Below are 16,878 nucleotides of genomic sequence, written 5' to 3'. Positions count from 1 at the left end.
AAAGGGATACAGAGGGAGGGAGAGAGAACAGAGAGGGATACAGAGGGAGGGAGAGAGAGAACAGAGCAGAGAGGGATACAGAGGCAGAGGGAGAGAGAGAACAGAGCAGAGAGGGATACAGAGGGAGGGAGAGAGAACAGAGCAGAGAGGGATACAGAGGGAGGGAGAGAGAGAGAACAGAGCAGAAAGGGATACAGAGGGAGGGAGAGAGAACAGAGCAGAGAGGGATACAGAGGGAGGGAGAGAGAGAACAGAGCAGAGAGGGATACAGAGGGAGGGAGAGAGAACAGAGCAGAGAGGGATACAGAGGAAGGGAGAGAGAACAGAGCAGAGAGGGATACAGAGGGAGGGAGAGAGAACAGAGCAGAGAGGGATACAGAGGCAGAGGGAGAGAGAGAACAGAGCAGAGAGGGATACAGAGTGATGTAACTTAAAAAAGAGGATGGTGAGTAAGTAGATTCAAGAAACTGCACAGAGTCCTTTTCTTCAGTCAGTTGTTAGGTTTATTGAAATATGCAGGGAGTCTGGTCCCAGGTACAGGACACAGAATACTCGTTCTTACAATTGTTGCATGACATTAAATACCCTTCTGCATAGGTGTCTCTCTCCTCCTCTTTCTCTGACACTTAACCAATAGAAAAGGTACAACTCATTATCCTGTTACCATACATTTAATTTTGTGTGAGTGTGTGTGTGTGTGTGTAGTCCAGTGTGACGACCTCTGAACTCAGTGCATTCCTCAAACCCCTGGTGCCCCAAAAAGGTCCATACATCTGGTTTTTGTCATCTTCTCTCCGTTCTGCCTTAGACCCTTTAAGTCCTAGTGGTATTATCTCTTACTCTCCCTGTGAACCTCTGGGTCCAACGGCAGTCCCTGGGAGCCTTTTAGCCCCTTTATGCTTTGTATTCCTAAAAGTCTTAGAGCCTAGCCCCTCCTGGTCCATAGCACTGTTAATCTTGTTAGCTTGCAGTCAATGTTGGACAAGAAGCTTGTAGAAACAAGGTCTCTTATCAATTGTTAGCAGTACATGCAATTTGAACCAAACAGTCTGCTATCTGCAATATTAGTTTCTTTTCAGAAAAGAACACCAGTATAGCTCTGCCAGTCCACATGCATAGCAAACTGCTAATCAATTCTCAATCCATGTTTTCCAACACAGAGGAAGAGGGAGAGAGAGAACAGAGAGGGATACAGAGGGAGGGAGAGAGAGAACAGAGCAGAGAGGGATACAGAGGGAGGGAGAGAGAACAGAGCAGAAAGGGATACAGAGGGAGGGAGAGAGAGAACAGAGCAGAGAGGGATACAGAGGGAGGGAGAGAGAACAGAGCAGAGAGGGATACAGAGGGAGGGAGAGAGAACAGAGCAGAGAGGGATACAGAGGGAGGGAGAGAGAACAGAGCAGAAAGGGATACAGAGGGAGGGAGAGAGAACAGAGCAGAGAGGGATACAGAGGGAGGGAGAGAGAACAGAGCAGAGAGGGATACAGAGGGAGGGAGAGAGAGAACAGAGCAGAGAGGGATACAGAGGGAGGGAGAGAGAGAACAGAGCAGAGAGGGATACAGAGGGAGGGAGAGAGAGAACAGAGCAGAGAGAGATACAGAGGGAGGGAGAGAGAACAGAGCAGAAAGGGATACAGTGGGAGGGAGAGAGAGAACAGAGAGGGATACAGAGGGAGGGAGAGAGAACAGAGCAGAGAGGGATACAGAGGGAGGGAGAGAGAGAACAGAGCAGAGAGAGATACAGAGGGAGGGAGAGAGAGAACAGAGCAGAAAGGGATACAGAGGGAGGGAGAGAGAGAACAGAGCAGAGAGGGATACAGAGGGAGAGAGAGAACAGAGCAGAGAGGGATACAGAGGGAGGGAGAGAGAGAACAGAGAGGGATACAGAGGGAGGGAGAGAGAGAACAGAGCAGAAAGGGATACAGAGGGAGAGAGAGAACAGAGCAGAGAGGGATACAGAGGGAGGGAGAGAGAACAGAGCAGAGAGGGATACAGAGGGAGGGAGAGAGAACAGAGCAGAAAGGGATACAGAGGGAGGGAGAGAGAGAACAGAGCAGAAAGGGATACAGAGGGAGGGAGAGAGAGAGAGAGACTTTTAGAGTGAGCAGTCACAGAAAATATGAGCTCCTGAAAATTTAAAAATTTATGTTTCTTTGTGAAATAAAATGCCAATTTAATAACATAAACATATGTATAGTAGTACTTAAAGTAGTATTTAACGTAATATGAAAAAATAAGAAAAAACATTTTGATTAAATATTATAAAAACACCAAAAGAAGATCAAGACCAAAAGAAAAAAGAACACAGAGGAAAGGGAAGGAAGGAAAGAAGAGAGAATTAAAGGAAGAGAAGAAAAATTAAAAGAAAAGGAAAGAAAGGGAAAAAAGAAAGAGAAAGAAAAGAAAGAAAGGAAGAATGAAATAAGAGGAAAATAAAGGAAGGAAGAAAATCACAGAGCAAAGGGAAGGAAGGAAAGAAGAGAGAATTAAAGGAAGAGAAGAAAAATATTTAAGAGAAAAGGAAAGAAAAGGATAAAGAAAGAGAAAGAAAGAAAAGATAGAAGTAAATAAAAGAGGAAAATAAAGGAAGAAAATTACAGAGGTAGAGGTAAGCGTTTTACACTACCATCATTTTATTTTATAATTTTATAGTAATAAATACAAAAAATAATACAAAAATTAAAAGTTCAGCAGTAGTTTGCTTTTAAAAAAAAAATAAAATAAAAAAGTTCAGTTTACTTTCAAAAAAGCAGCCGTTGGCAGTGACAGTTGGAAATTGCAACAAAGTGTAGCAGATTCTCCCGGTTGCCATGGAGACGAGTCAGAGTGCAGAGAGCAGGGAGTTCCAGTGCCCGGCTGAACTGCGCAGCGCACAGGCCAGGAAGCATCATAAACTGAGCGTGCTGAGAGAGAACCCGGAGTGTCTGTACACAGACTATTCTGGGACAGGAGACAACAAGATGAGAAGCAACCTCATCTTCTACACTCAACACCTCAATGCCTGGCACACTGCTGTGTGTAAGACGTACAGCAACGTCACAAAAAGAGGGATCTGCCAAGGTAGACAGATCCTCTTAAGAGAAGACTCTGACCCGGACAGCACAGTCCTGAGTATTAATGTCTACCACAGCGGAACTGTGTTGATCCAGGGCAGTGAGGCTAGCCTGACCTCCTTTGAAAAAAAATATAAACAACTAAAAGAGGCAGCAGAGATTGAAAAAACAAACACTACAGCCAACGACCCCGAGAACACCGACCCTGAAGACCCTGAAGATCCTACCTCAGACAGCACAACACCCGACACCAACCTGCCCACCCCCACGACCCCCAGCGACACCCAGCACATGCGGGAGTGCCTGGCCCTGCTGGAGCTGGAGTTTGTGGAGTTCAGAGAACTTACACTGGCCAGGCTCAAGGAAACCAGCATCACCCAGCAGCTCAGAGATGAGGTGAGCCAGCTCAAGAGAGAGAACAGGGTGGCCATCACCGAGCTGACCAGCGAGATGAAGGACCTGCAGCAGGAGAATGCGAACCTAAGGACCCAGCTGACCAGCGTCAAGGAGGAGATGCAGCGCAGAGAGAAAACCACCAACAAGGAGCTGCAGGGATTGAGGGAGCAGCTCCACAGATACACAGCCCCCCCCAACCCTGCTCCCCGTGCTACCACCCCCGCTACACTCCCACCCCTGCTCCCCCCCCGCTCCCCCCCTATTCCCACCCCCGCTGCCCCCCGCACTCCCACACCGGTCCCATCCCCACCCCCGCTCCCCCCCCGCTCCCCCCCTATTCCCACCCCCGCTGCCCCCCGCACTCCCACACCGGTCCCATCCCCACCCCCGCTCCCCCCCCGGTCTCCCTCCCACCCCGCTCCCATCCCCACCCCCGCTTCCCCCCCGCTCCCCCTCCCACCCCGCTCCCCCCCCCACCCCGCTCCCACCCCCATCCCCACCCACACCCACAGCATGCTGGCCAAAAAGAAGACAAACGCAGAAGTGGTCCTCCTCATTGACAGCAACGGGAAATACCTGGACATGAGGAGACTGTTTCCCAGCCGGCGTGTCAACAACATCCGCTGCACAAACACGGAGCGAGCCCTGCAGCTGCTGAACCGGGACACACTGGGGAGCCCGAGCTGCATCGTCATCCACACCGGCACCAACGACCTGGGCTCCCTGCGCCACGACACTGCCAAGGCCGTGAGAAGGGTGGCTGAGAGAGCCACGCAGGAGTTCCCCGACTCCAGAGTGGTCATCTCCACGCTGCTGCCCCGAGCCGACACCCACCCACACACCATCAACGCTGTGAACGCAGAGATCACCAGAGGCTGCGCTGCGCTGCCTAACGTGCACCTGGCACACCACCCCACAGTGGGGCCCTGGCACCTCTACGACAAGGTGCACCTCAACCAGGAGGGGGTCAAAGTCTTTGCCAAGACCCTGAAGGATGCAGCCATGGGCCGTAGCCCAGCCAGCCCCCCTCGCAGCAGTGCCAGCAGAGGCCAGCGTAGCATGCAGCCCCCCCGCACTGCAGCGCACACATCCCGCCCCCGCAGCACCGTACAGCCGCCCGCCATCCGGCCCCCCACTCGTCCCACTACCGCCAGGCTCAGCGACCACCAGCAGCAACTCAGCTATGCTGCAACTCTGTCCCGGCCCACCCCCCCAGCCCCCACCGAACTGGGAGAGATCAAACAGCTCCTCAGCATCCTCTGCTCCAGGCTGCTGAACTGAGACCTGCAACACTCGGGTAGGGAAAAAAAAAAAAAAAAAAAAAAAAAAAAAAAAATATTCTACATGTAAATAACTACAAATAAATAAATAAAGTATAAATAAATAAATAATTATTAATACTACTAAAATAATTACTATACTTGTACTTTACTGTTTAAAGGGAACTTAAAATGATAAAAGGTTGTGTTATTGTTAGACATTTTATTTCATTAAGAATAATATTGGTTGGATTACATGAGTTCATTTACTGTTAGCTGTTGGAACATTCAGGGCCTGTATTCCTCTGCTTTTGGGCTGAAGAGCACAGATCCTGAATTTATTAAAAATACAAAAGATGTCGATGTGATAGTTCTGTTGGAGACATGGTGCCGTGCAGACGCGCTCACACACTGCCCCTCAGGCTACAGGGAGGCGATAGTGCCCTCTATTAAACTGAGCACAGTCCGGCGCGGCAGGGACTCAGGGGGGATTATAGTGTGGTACAGAGAGGAGCTGGCCAGCTACATCAGCCCAGTCAAACAGGGCCAAACACACACATGGCTCAAAATTAACAAGGGAATAGCCCAATGTCAAAATGACATATACCTGTGTGCAGCATACACCCCCCCTTCTGAATCCCCCTATTACAACGAAGAGTATTTTAACACCCTCCACACAGAGATCGGCCATTTCCAGGCCCAGGGGAATGTGCTGCTCTGTGGGGATTTCAATGCCAGGACAGGCTCAGAGCCTGACTGTATTAACACCCAGGGAAACAGCCATGTATTTGGACAGACCCCTCTGTACCTCACACCCACCACAATCCAGAGAAACAACCCTGACCGTGCCGTGAACAAAAATGGGAGAGAATTAGTGCATCTCTGTCAAGCCCTAGGTCTGTACATCGTTAATGGCAGGATCAGAGGGGACTCTTTAGGGAGGTTCACGTATTGCTCAGCTCTTGGGACTAGTGTAGTCGACTATGCCATCACTGACATGGACCCCTCCTTTCTAAGTGCATTCACTGTCAGGCAACAAACCCCTCTATCGGACCACAATCAAATCACTGTGTTCCTGAAAAGAGGAAGTCAGGCAAGCAACACACAAACACAGCCCAGTAAGCTGTACAATCTGAATCAACCATACAGATGGGCTCCAAACAGCACTGAGGAATATATCAAAGCAATCAGTTCCACTGAAATAACTAACACCATTAACACTTTCCTCAACACTCTGTACCAACCTAATATGACAGGACTAAATCTGTCTGTTAATGACCTCAATCAGATATTTGAAAAAGCAGCCATAATGGCAAATATTAAAAAGACCAAAAAGAAGATCAATCGGAAACAAAAACACACACAGTCATGGTTTGATGATGAATGTAAATCAATACGAACAAATCTAAGAAAATTATCTAATCAAAAACACCATCAACCACAAGACACAGACTTACGTCTGAGGTACTGTGAGACTCTAAAACACTACAAACACACCCTCAAACAGAAAAAACAAAAACACACAAACAAAACCCTCACAGACATTGAAAAATCTGTTGACCAAAATCAGTTCTGGGAAATGTGGAACAATTTAAACCCAACAAAACAACAAGAATTGACGATACAAAATGGAACAGTTTGGAAAAATTATTTTGAAAACCTTTATAAAGATATTCAACAAAAAGATCTAACAGATAAACAAAATGAAACTAGAGAAAAACTGAAATTACTTGAACAATCAATTAAAGATAACCAAAACACAATTGATGTTCCAATCACCCTACAGGAATTAACTAAGAAGCTGCAGGCACTGAAAACCAGGAAAGCCTGTGGCCCTGACAGCATCAGCACTGAGATGCTCAAACACAGCAGCCCTAAATTACAGGAGGCAATGCTTAAATTGTTCAACATGGTACTAAGTACTGGTTACTTCCCTGACATCTGGAACCAAGGGCTTATATCCCCAATTCACAAGAGTGGAGACAAATTCGACCCCAACAACTACCGGGGCATCTGTGTGAGCAGTAATCTGGGGAAGGTGTTCTGCAGTATCATCAACGCCTGGATACTGGCCTTCCTTACCGAACACAATGTCCTGAGTAAGAGTCAAATTGGATTCCTACCAAATCACCGCACAACAGATCATATTTACACCCTACACACCCTAATAAACAAACACGTACACCAAAAAAATAAAGGCAACATTTTCGCCTGCTTCATTGACTTTAAAAAAGCATTTGATTCTATTTGGCATGAAGGTTTATATTACAGAATTCTTCAAAGTGGTGTAGGGGGTAAAATCTATGATATAATAAAATCAATGTACACAGAAAACAAATGTGCAGTCAAAATTGGCAACAAAAGAACTGATTTCTTCACTCAGGGGCGGGGGGTGAGGCAGGGCTGCAGTCTGAGTCCAACACTGTTCAATATTTATATTAACGAGTTGGCTACGATGTTGGAGCAGTCTGCAGACCCCGGCCTTACTCTACACAACACCGAAGTCAAGTTCCTGCTCTATGCAGATGACCTGGTCCTGCTGTCGCCCACAGAGCAGGGGCTGCAGCGGAGCCTGGCACTGCTGGAGCAGTACTGTCAGACCTGGGCCCTGGCAGTAAACTTTAAAAAGACCAAAATAATGATTTTTCAAAAAAAGGCCAGAACTCAGGGAAACAGATACCATTTCACCCTAAACAACACTACACTAGAACACACCTCAGACTACACGTACCTGGGCCTGACTATCAGTGCGTCAGGGAGCTTTAACCTAGCAGTGAATGCACTAAAGGAAAAAGCCAGAAGAGCTTTCTATGCCATCAGAAGAAGATTCTATAAAATCAATATTCCTATCAAAATATGGCTAAAATTAATTGACAGTGTCATCCAGCCCATTGCGCTGTATGGAAGTGAGGTATGGGGTCCACTCAGTCAACAAGACTACACTAAATGGGACAAACACCCAATCGAAACCCTGCATGCTGAACTCTACAAAAACATCCTACAGGTGCAAAGAAAAACACCAAATCATGCATGCAGGGCAGAATTAGGCCGTTACCCAACACTCATAAATATAAAGAAAAGAGCACTAAAGTTTTGGATGCACCTAAAGAAAAGTGAATCAGACTCCCTCCAGTATGAGGCCATGCAAACCCAAGAGCTCAGCCCTGAAAAGAGTCCTCTAAGCCAGCTGGCCCTGAAGCTCACTGCACTGAACCCAACTAATAATACTAAAACAAACCAGCTTCAGGGCAGCACTGCTTACCAGCCCCCAATCAGAGTCAACCAAATTATAAAACTAACCAAAAACTGCTATCTGAAACATTGGGACACAGAAACAAAATCTCAAAATAAACTGGATTGTTATCGGGCCCTAAAAAGAGATTACACTCTGGCAGAGTATCTCTCTACTGTCAGAGATACAAAGCAGAGGCAGATCCTGACCAAGTACAGGCTCAGTGACCACAGCCTGGCCATTGAAAAAGGCCGTCACCGGCAGACCTGGCTTCCTAAAGAAGAAAGGCTCTGTGGTCACTGTGAGACAGGAGAGGTTGAGACAGAGATGCACTTCCTTCTTCAATGTAAGAAATACTCGGAAAATAGACAAACTTATTTTAAAAAATTTGCAAATTCCCTCCCAAACTTCCCAAACATGACCAACCCTGAAAAAGTCCCAATCCTCCTGGGAGAGGAGAGAAGCACAGCCCAACTAGCAGCCCAGTATGTGTCTGCATGTCACAGATTGAGGGACACACAATGAGAGCTCTGCACAGAGACACACACACACTTATGTATATACAGTATGTATGTTGTTGTGTATGTAGGCATGTATGTATTAGGTAAATGCTTATTGTCCTGATACATGTTTATTGTTAGTAGTGATATGTGTTTTTTTTGTTTTTTTTTTTTTTTTTTTTTTTACTGTACTTTATAAATCAGTTTGTTTATATATATGTATTCATGATGCATTGTATATATACATGTCTGTATTGTATAATTGCTTTGGCAACACCTGCTATTGTAAGTCATGCCAATAAAGCACCATTGAATTGAATTGAATTGAATTGAGAACAGAGCAGAGAGAGATACAGAGGCAGAGGGAGAGAGAGAACAGAGCAGAGAGGGATACAGAGGCAGAGGGAGAGAGAGAACAGAGCAGAGAGGGATACAGAGGGAGGGAGAGAGAACAGAGCAGAGAGGGATACAGAGGGAGGGAGAGAGAACAGAGCAGAGAGGGATACAGAGGGAGGGAGAGAGAACAGAGCAGAGAGGGATACAGAGGGAGGGAGAGAGAACAGAGCAGAGAGGGATACAGAGGGAGGGAGAGAGAACAGAGCAGAAAGGGATACAGAGGGAGGGAGAGAGAACAGAGCAGAGAGAGATACAGAGGGAGGGAGAGAGAACAGAGAGGGATACAGAGGCAGAGGGAGAGAGAGAGAACAGAGCAGAGAGGGATATAGAGGGAGGGAGAGAGAGAACAGAGCAGAGAGGGATACAGAGGGAGGGAGAGAGAGAACAGAGAGGGATACAGAGGCAGAGGGAGGGAGATTGAACAGAGGCCACTGCTGGAATGGTAGAATGATTTATACAGGGAGAACTGGAAGGCTTTAAATATATTTTTGCATAGCCATTTTTCAGTTTTCCCTTGGTTATACTACGCATTTCCCATAGTTCACCCTGGTTTGCCACATATTAATATGCTTTACTGTACCTTATTTTTTTCCAATGCTTTATCATTCTTTCACTGTGTTGTATAGTGCTTTTACTATGGAAAACTTTTATAAGGGTCACCATGCTTGTCTAAGATTTTACTACATTTGATGTATTGTGCATTTCTGTATACAAATTCACCAGTGTAAATTTGCAGTTCTGCTTTACCGTACCTCGCTATTCTTTACAATGACTCCCTATGCTTTATTATACTTTGCTATGCTTATACTACGCAGAGGGAAGATCCCATCTCCAGAATCCTACCTTGGACGTGAGGTCTCGGTGGAAGATCCCTTTGGAGTGCAGGTACCGCAGGCCCTTGGCGATGTCCAGCGAGAGCCTCATCCGGACAGACCAGCACAGGGAGACGTCGCTGTCCAGCAGCTGCTCCAGGTTCCCTCCATTGATGTACTGGAGAGAAACACACACATACATTACAGCAAGGCTACGTCTTGCTTGGTTCCACCCCGTATTGCATCTTGGCGAAATGTAAAATGTCTAAGAGATACAAATAACAACATCATAGACCAAGAGAAAACAATAGCAAATATATTAAATGATTTTACAAAGGAGGATACGGACAACATGCCCCACATGTCGACCTGTTCCTATCCAGTTTTAAATAACTTTAGCATAACAGAGGCAGAAGTGTTAAAGGGACTAGGAGCTCTTAAAATAAACAAATCCCCTGGGCCGGATGAGATCCTCCCAATAGTACTCAAAGAAATGAAAGAAGTTATTTACAAACCGCTAACCAAGATCATGCAACAGTCTCTTGACACAGGGGTTGTACCGACAGACTGGAAAATTGCAAACATAATACCGATGCACAAAAAGGGAGACAAAACCGAACCAGGCAACTACAGACCAATAAGCCTGACTTCTATTATATGTAAGCTTATGGAAACTATAATAAGATCCAAAATGATCTAGACAGCATTCAGAACTGGGCAGACACATGGTAAATGAAATTTAATAGAGAAAAGTGGAAAGTACTGCATGCAGGCAATAAAAATGTGCATTATAAATATCATATGGGAGATAGTGAAATTGAAGAAGGGAACTACGAAAAAGACCTAGGAGTTTATGTTGATAAGAAATGTCTTCATCTAGACAATGTGGGGAAGATATAAAAAAGGCCAACAAGATGCTCGGATATATTGTGAGAAGTGTTGAATTGAAATCAAGGGAAGAAATGTTAAAACTTTTACAATGCATTATTAAGACCTCACCTTATTACAAAAAGGATATTGCTGCTCTAGAAAGAGTTCAAAGAAGAGCGACCAGAATTATCCTTCAAGAAGCTGCTTGATGAGATTCTGGGATCAATAAGCTACTAAAACCAAAACGAGCAAGATAGGCCGAATGGCCTCCTCTTGTTTGTAACCCTTCTTATGTTCTTAAATCAAACCCAGTTGGGTTATTATTAGTTTATTTAGCAGACGCCTTTATCCAAGGCGACTTACAGAGACTAGGGTGTGTGAACTATGCATCAGCTGCAGAGTCACTTACAATTACGTCTCACCCGAAAGACGGAGCACAAGGAGGTTTAAGTGACTCAGGGTCACACAATGAGTCAGTGGCTGAGCTGGGATTTGAACCAGGGACCTCCTGGTTACAATCCCTTTTTCTTTAACCACTGGACCACACAGCCTCCTATAGAGGAGGTCCCCTCCATGCAGCTCCGGCACTTTGAGGGTCAGTGGGTCCGTGTGGGTTTGTGCAGCTCCGGCACTTTGAGGGTCAGTGGGTCCGTGCCTTTACAGGCGAGTCAAATCGAGGATCCCTTAAACTGAGGGAACACTAGAGCCACTTTTCAGGAACAGTGGTTTGAAACCTGGTTCCTGGAGACCTAGTTTGAGGCAACTTTTTTTATCAAATCCCATATCTCCGCTGGTGTGCCATGCAGTGGCCTGAAACCTTGTCTCCTGAAACCAAGTTCAAGTCACAAAGTGGCTTTGTATTCCCTCAGCTTTACAGTATAATTTGCAACCCTCAGTTAGGATTAGGCTTATAAACTGGAGTTACAGATTTTCAACTTTTATTTCTTTTAAAGTGCTTTTGTTTAGTTGTGTATGGTATTCTAAAGCAGTGTATCATTATTTTATTTGATTGTTTATTAGTTTTAGTTTTGGCTTCCTCCCCCTTTGATACCTGCCTGTCAGGTGATTATGGTTAAATAGTTTCACATGGATACTGTATGCTTGTTTTAAAAAATTAATGAGTATTCTCTGATTAAATAAATCAAATAAATAATACCTCAGTAAGTGCATGGAGCTGCCCCTCATGAACACAGACTCCTAGGAACCTGAGAGAGAGAGAGAGAGAGAGAGAGAGAGAGAGAGAGAGAGAGAGAGAATTTATAATGCACTTGGAGTACTTTCTTAACAAACAATACTTCCATTAAGGCTGAAGTTACTATTACACTTCAGGCAGCCAATACATTTGAGGAATGTGAGACAGCGAGAGAGAGAGAGAGTGAGCGAGACACACACACACACACACTCTCTCTCTCTCACACACACACACATAAGAACATAAGAAAGTTTACAAACGAGAGGAGGCCATTCAGTCCATCTTGCTCGTTTGGTTGTTAGTAGCTTATTGATCCCAGAATCTCATCAAGCAGCTTCTTGAAGGATTCCAGGGTGTCAGCTTCAACAACATTACTGGGGAGTTGGTTCCAGACCCTCACAATTCTCTGTGTAAAAAAGTGTCTCTTATTTTCTGTTCTGAATGCCCCTTTATCTAATCTCCATTTATGACCCCTGGTCCTTTTTTCTTTTTTCAAGTCAAAGAAGTCCCCCGGGTTGACATTGTCTAGACCTTTTAGGATTTTGAATGTTTGAATCAGATCGCCGCGTAGTCTTCTTTGTTCAAGACTGAATAGATTCAATTCTTTTAGCCTGTCTGCATATGGCATGCCTTTTAAACCTGGGAATTCTGGTTGCTCTTCTTTGCACTCTTTCTAGAGCAGCAATATCCTTTTTGTAACGAGGTGACCAGAACTGAACACAATATTCTAGGTGAGGTCTTACTAATGCATTGTAGAGTTTTAACATTACTTCCTTTGATTTAAATTCAACACTTCTCACAATATATCCGAGCATCTTGTTAGCCTTTTTTATAGCTTCCCCACATTGTCTAGATGAAGACATTTCTGAGTCAACATAAACTCCTAGGTCTTTTCATAGTTCCCTTCTTCAATTTCCCTATCTCCCATATGATATTTATAATGCACATTTTTATTGCCTGCATGCAATACTTTACACTTTTCTCTGTTAAATGTAATTTGCCATGTGTCTGCCCAGTTCTGAATGCTGTCTAGATCATTTTGAATGACCTTTGCTGCTGCAACAGTGTCTGCCACTCCTCCTATTTTTGTGTCGTCTGCAAATTTAACGAGTTTGCTTACTATACCAGAATCTAAATCATTAATGTAGATTAGGAATAGCAGAGGACCTAATACTGATCCCTGTGGTACACCACTGGTTACCTGCTCCATTTTGAGGTTTCTCCTCTAATCAGTGCTTTCTGTTTTCTACCTGTTAACCACTCCCTAATCCATGTGCATGCATTTCCTTGAATCCCTACACACTCTCTCTCTCTCTCTCTCTCTCACACACACACTCACCGCAGGATGTTGGGGTGGGAAAGTCGGTTCATGAGCTGCACCTCACGCAGCATGTTGGCACGGTTACTCATCAGCTTGTTCATCTTCAGGACCATCACCTGCCCCGAAATCCTGTGTCTCACCTGCACAGGGGGGTAGAGAACACACACATCATGAATACACAAGGAGAGCGCTGGGGGACGGAGACGACCATTCAACCTAATACCACTTCATCAAACTGACCATGCAACCCAACACTCAAACACCACTTCATCAATACACCATGCAACCCAACACTCAAACACCACTTCATCAATACACCATGCAACCCAACACTCAAGCACCATTTCAAACTGACCATGCAACCCAACACTCTAGCACCACTTCATCTATACACCATGCAACCCAACACTCAAGCACCATTTCAAACTGACCATGCAACCCAACACTCAAGCACCATTTCAAACTGACCATGCAACCCATGGCTACCTTTCAAAACAAATGCTCAGGCTGAACGATCAGAGCACACCGTCCTGTCTAAAGACGAGAGCGCACATGCATACCAACTACACAGAGTTTAGTGGAATGCTACCTGCCGTGTGACATTAGCCAACCTTTTACTTATGACCTGGGAATATATTTTCTATTTGATACGACTATCCTATATTTTCATCCAATCATCACTTTTTCATTTTTTCTTCTAAGAAAGAACAGCCGTATATTCCAGCGTATAGTTCTAGGTACAGGTATTCCAGGGTGAGACTCCTGTTGTACATTTGTTTGAGCCCTCGTTATGTACATGCTGCAGCCAATTAAAAACTCTGGTTACTAAAACTCAAACTGCTATGCAATTGGCACCTTCGATTATACACTACTTACTGTACCAACTGAATACGAACGGTTTCAGACTCCCTCAAGTCAGTGCATTACACTGCAATCTGGATGGAATGATCCTGAACACCCAGGCATACAATTAGTCTCATCACAATCTGTTATAGAGGAGGACCAGAAAAGTCCTTCTAGCAGTACTGGAACAGCCGTCGTGTCAGAACGAAGACACGTTACACGGCGTTCCTTTCTAATTAACAGCCTTACAAAGGAAGTGACCGGGAATCTGATATCTTAGCTGCACACCGTCTCCCCTGGGAGAGAGGGGGAAGTGGAGAGAGAGAGAGAGAGAGAGAGAAGTAAAATGCTGCATAAGAGAGATATAGATGGAGAGAGTGAGTGCACGGTCTGGGTCTCTGCCAATTTCTGCCTGGACCAGTGCCAGCTCCCAGTCCCTCAAACACACACACTTGCTCCCTGCACCACACTCCTCAATACAGGAGAGAAGGAGGCACCACACTCATCACTACAGGAGAGAATGAGACACACACACTATTTTATTTCACCCAACACACTGGCATGACAGCACAGTGACAATGATGCACACAGACCAAAAGACGCCAGTGTAGCATTGTTCACATCAAGACACTCAACTACAGCTTGCCAGCATTAATTATGTTGCTTTATAAACATAGGTAACTAGCATGGCTGCTTACTGTAAACTCAAGTCTTGAACAGGTTCCAGTTACCTCCATGAAAAAGCCAGACACGTTCTCGAGCAGATCTTCAACCCCTGCACTAGCAGCATGGTAAAAATCCCTCTACGGTTAGTAGTAACACAGTCCTTCATTTCTAAACAGTGCTGTATAGCGCTTCACCCGACACCCCTTCGGTGCTGTACAGCGCTTCACTCGATAACCCTTCACTCACCAAAACCAATCAAAACTAAAGCATTCTATTGTGTCAACTCCTTTCCATAAGAAGGTGGTGCTGGAGAGCAGAGAATGGAGTGTTTAGACTGATGATGATGATGATGATGATGATGATGATGATGAAGTGTAATGACAGCGCTGGAGTGTTTAGACTGATGATGATGATGAAGATGAAGGGTAATAACAGCGCTGGTGTTTAGACTGATGATGATGATGAAGATGAAGGTTAATAACAGCGCTGGTGTTTAGACTGATGATGATGATGATGAAGATGAAAGGTAATGACAGCGCTGGAGTGTTTAGACTGATGATGATGATGATGAAGATGAAGGGTAATGACAGCGCTGGAGTGTTTAGACTGATGATGATGATGAAGATGAAGGGTAATAACAGCGCTGGTGTTTAGACTGATGATGATGATGAAGATGAAGGGTAATGACAGCGCTGGAGTGTTTAGACTGATGATGATGATGATGATGATGAAGATGAAGGGTAATGACAGCGCTGGAGTGTTTAGACTGATGAAGATGATGATGAAGATGAAGATGAAGGGTAATGACAGTGCTGGAGTGTTTAGACTGATGATGATGCTGATGAAGATGAAGGGTAATGACAGCACTGGAGTGTTTAGACTGATGAAGATGAAGATAATGATGGAGCAGAAAATGGAGTGTAGACTAGTGGTCATTATTATCAAGGTGCAGGTAATGACAGTGCTGGAGAGCTGAGAATGGAGTGTTTAGACTAGTGCTTGTTATTATCAAGGTACAGGGTAATGACAATGCTAGAGAGCTCGAATGGAGTGGTTGTGCTCATTATTATTTTAATTCTGCATTCTTAAGCTGTATAAAGTGACACTCCCTATTCAGTGAGTTTGTTTCTCAGCAGATATTTAAACTCTGAGACAGGACCGGACAGGAACAGAGGCTCCAGATGAACTGGGCATGCCAAGCTCAGAAATCCCTTTGTGTTTTTTGCCTTTTTTGTATAAATATTTTGACTTCCCCTTCCTCTCCTTCAGCATTGGGCATTGTTCCATTGAGCTGAAGGGCAGTCTGACCTCTCTCTCTCTCTCTCTCTCTCTCTCTCATGAAGAATACAAAATACTAAGGCTGTAATAATGAAGTACATAAATCATTTAACCAGCATAGTACAGCCCAGTCATCCATTTTGTGATTCCAGAGCAGACTGGGAGGTTGTGCTCCGACAGGCTGTCCTATTAGTTGAGTGGAACAGCAAAGGAGAGCCAAGACCACACAGCTACAGGAAGGGGGGGCTGCTAATGCCAACACTGACACATGGACTGGACCCCACCTCGCACTGTGGATTGTGGGTACTGTGACAGTAGCTTTAATAGATCTAACAGATCCTGCACCCAGTCCCACATTTCCAGACTACAGCAATTAACTATATTATTTAATTGATGATTCAGTAGTCAGGAGTTTGAGCAACCCCTGTTAAACACATTGTTCCTTCCCTTCGAAATAAAATTACTACATCAATACTTTGATCAAGTTTTGAAAACTCGCTCATTTCTAAAACAAGTGGCAAAATGTGCAAACTTGGCTCTGTATTTTTGAGAGAGGAAGGGTGTGGTAGCGGTGAGCTGAGCCTAAAAATAATTGGCTACCTTTTGCATGTGTTGAGTAACAGCCTTCTCTACACAGAGCAGAGGATCACTGTCCTGTTTGCACCCAACTGATGTGACTGATCATGAAGAAAGTGGACTTTCTAAGAGAACAAGGCTGACTGCTCCATAGTGTGAAGAGACGGTCTACAGAGCCGCACGTTACTCCAGCGTGCATTTCCATTGTACCAGTAATTCACAACCCAACAGAAACTCTGATAGCAACAAAGACAAGCCTTTAACCTAACCTACACTCCATGTTACATAGAGCGGAGAACTCCAGGTCTAAAACACCATGACGTCCCCACACCCTGGCAGTGCCACACCTCTTTAATCAAGATGACCAGAAGGCAGGCATTTGCCGACTGGAAGCCAATGCTGGGAACACGAGGAGCAAGCAGTAGTTTTACATTTATTTATTACATTTTCACTCACAAAGATATATCCCTTGAGATGCAGCTCA

General features: G+C 44.9%; 1 protein-coding gene across 1 annotated transcript in view; it reads right to left on the bottom strand.

Annotated features, from left to right (window-relative positions):
• The window catches only part of LOC117420572 (dual specificity testis-specific protein kinase 2-like), a gene marked incomplete in the record, with an annotated part of 56,940 nt that overhangs the window by 8,198 nt on the left and 31,864 nt on the right, over positions 1–16,878 (bottom strand). The window contains 3 exon segments of the mRNA XM_059024016.1: positions 9,800–9,826; positions 11,675–11,723; positions 13,050–13,171. Coding sequence (XP_058879999.1) covers positions 9,800–9,826; positions 11,675–11,723; positions 13,050–13,171 — 198 coding nt within the window.

This window comes from Acipenser ruthenus, chromosome 1, assembly GCF_902713425.1.
Source record: "Acipenser ruthenus chromosome 1, fAciRut3.2 maternal haplotype, whole genome shotgun sequence".
NCBI classification, from domain to species: Eukaryota; Metazoa; Chordata; class Actinopteri; order Acipenseriformes; family Acipenseridae; genus Acipenser; species Acipenser ruthenus.
This window is presented reverse-complemented; position numbering and strand designations above follow the sequence as displayed.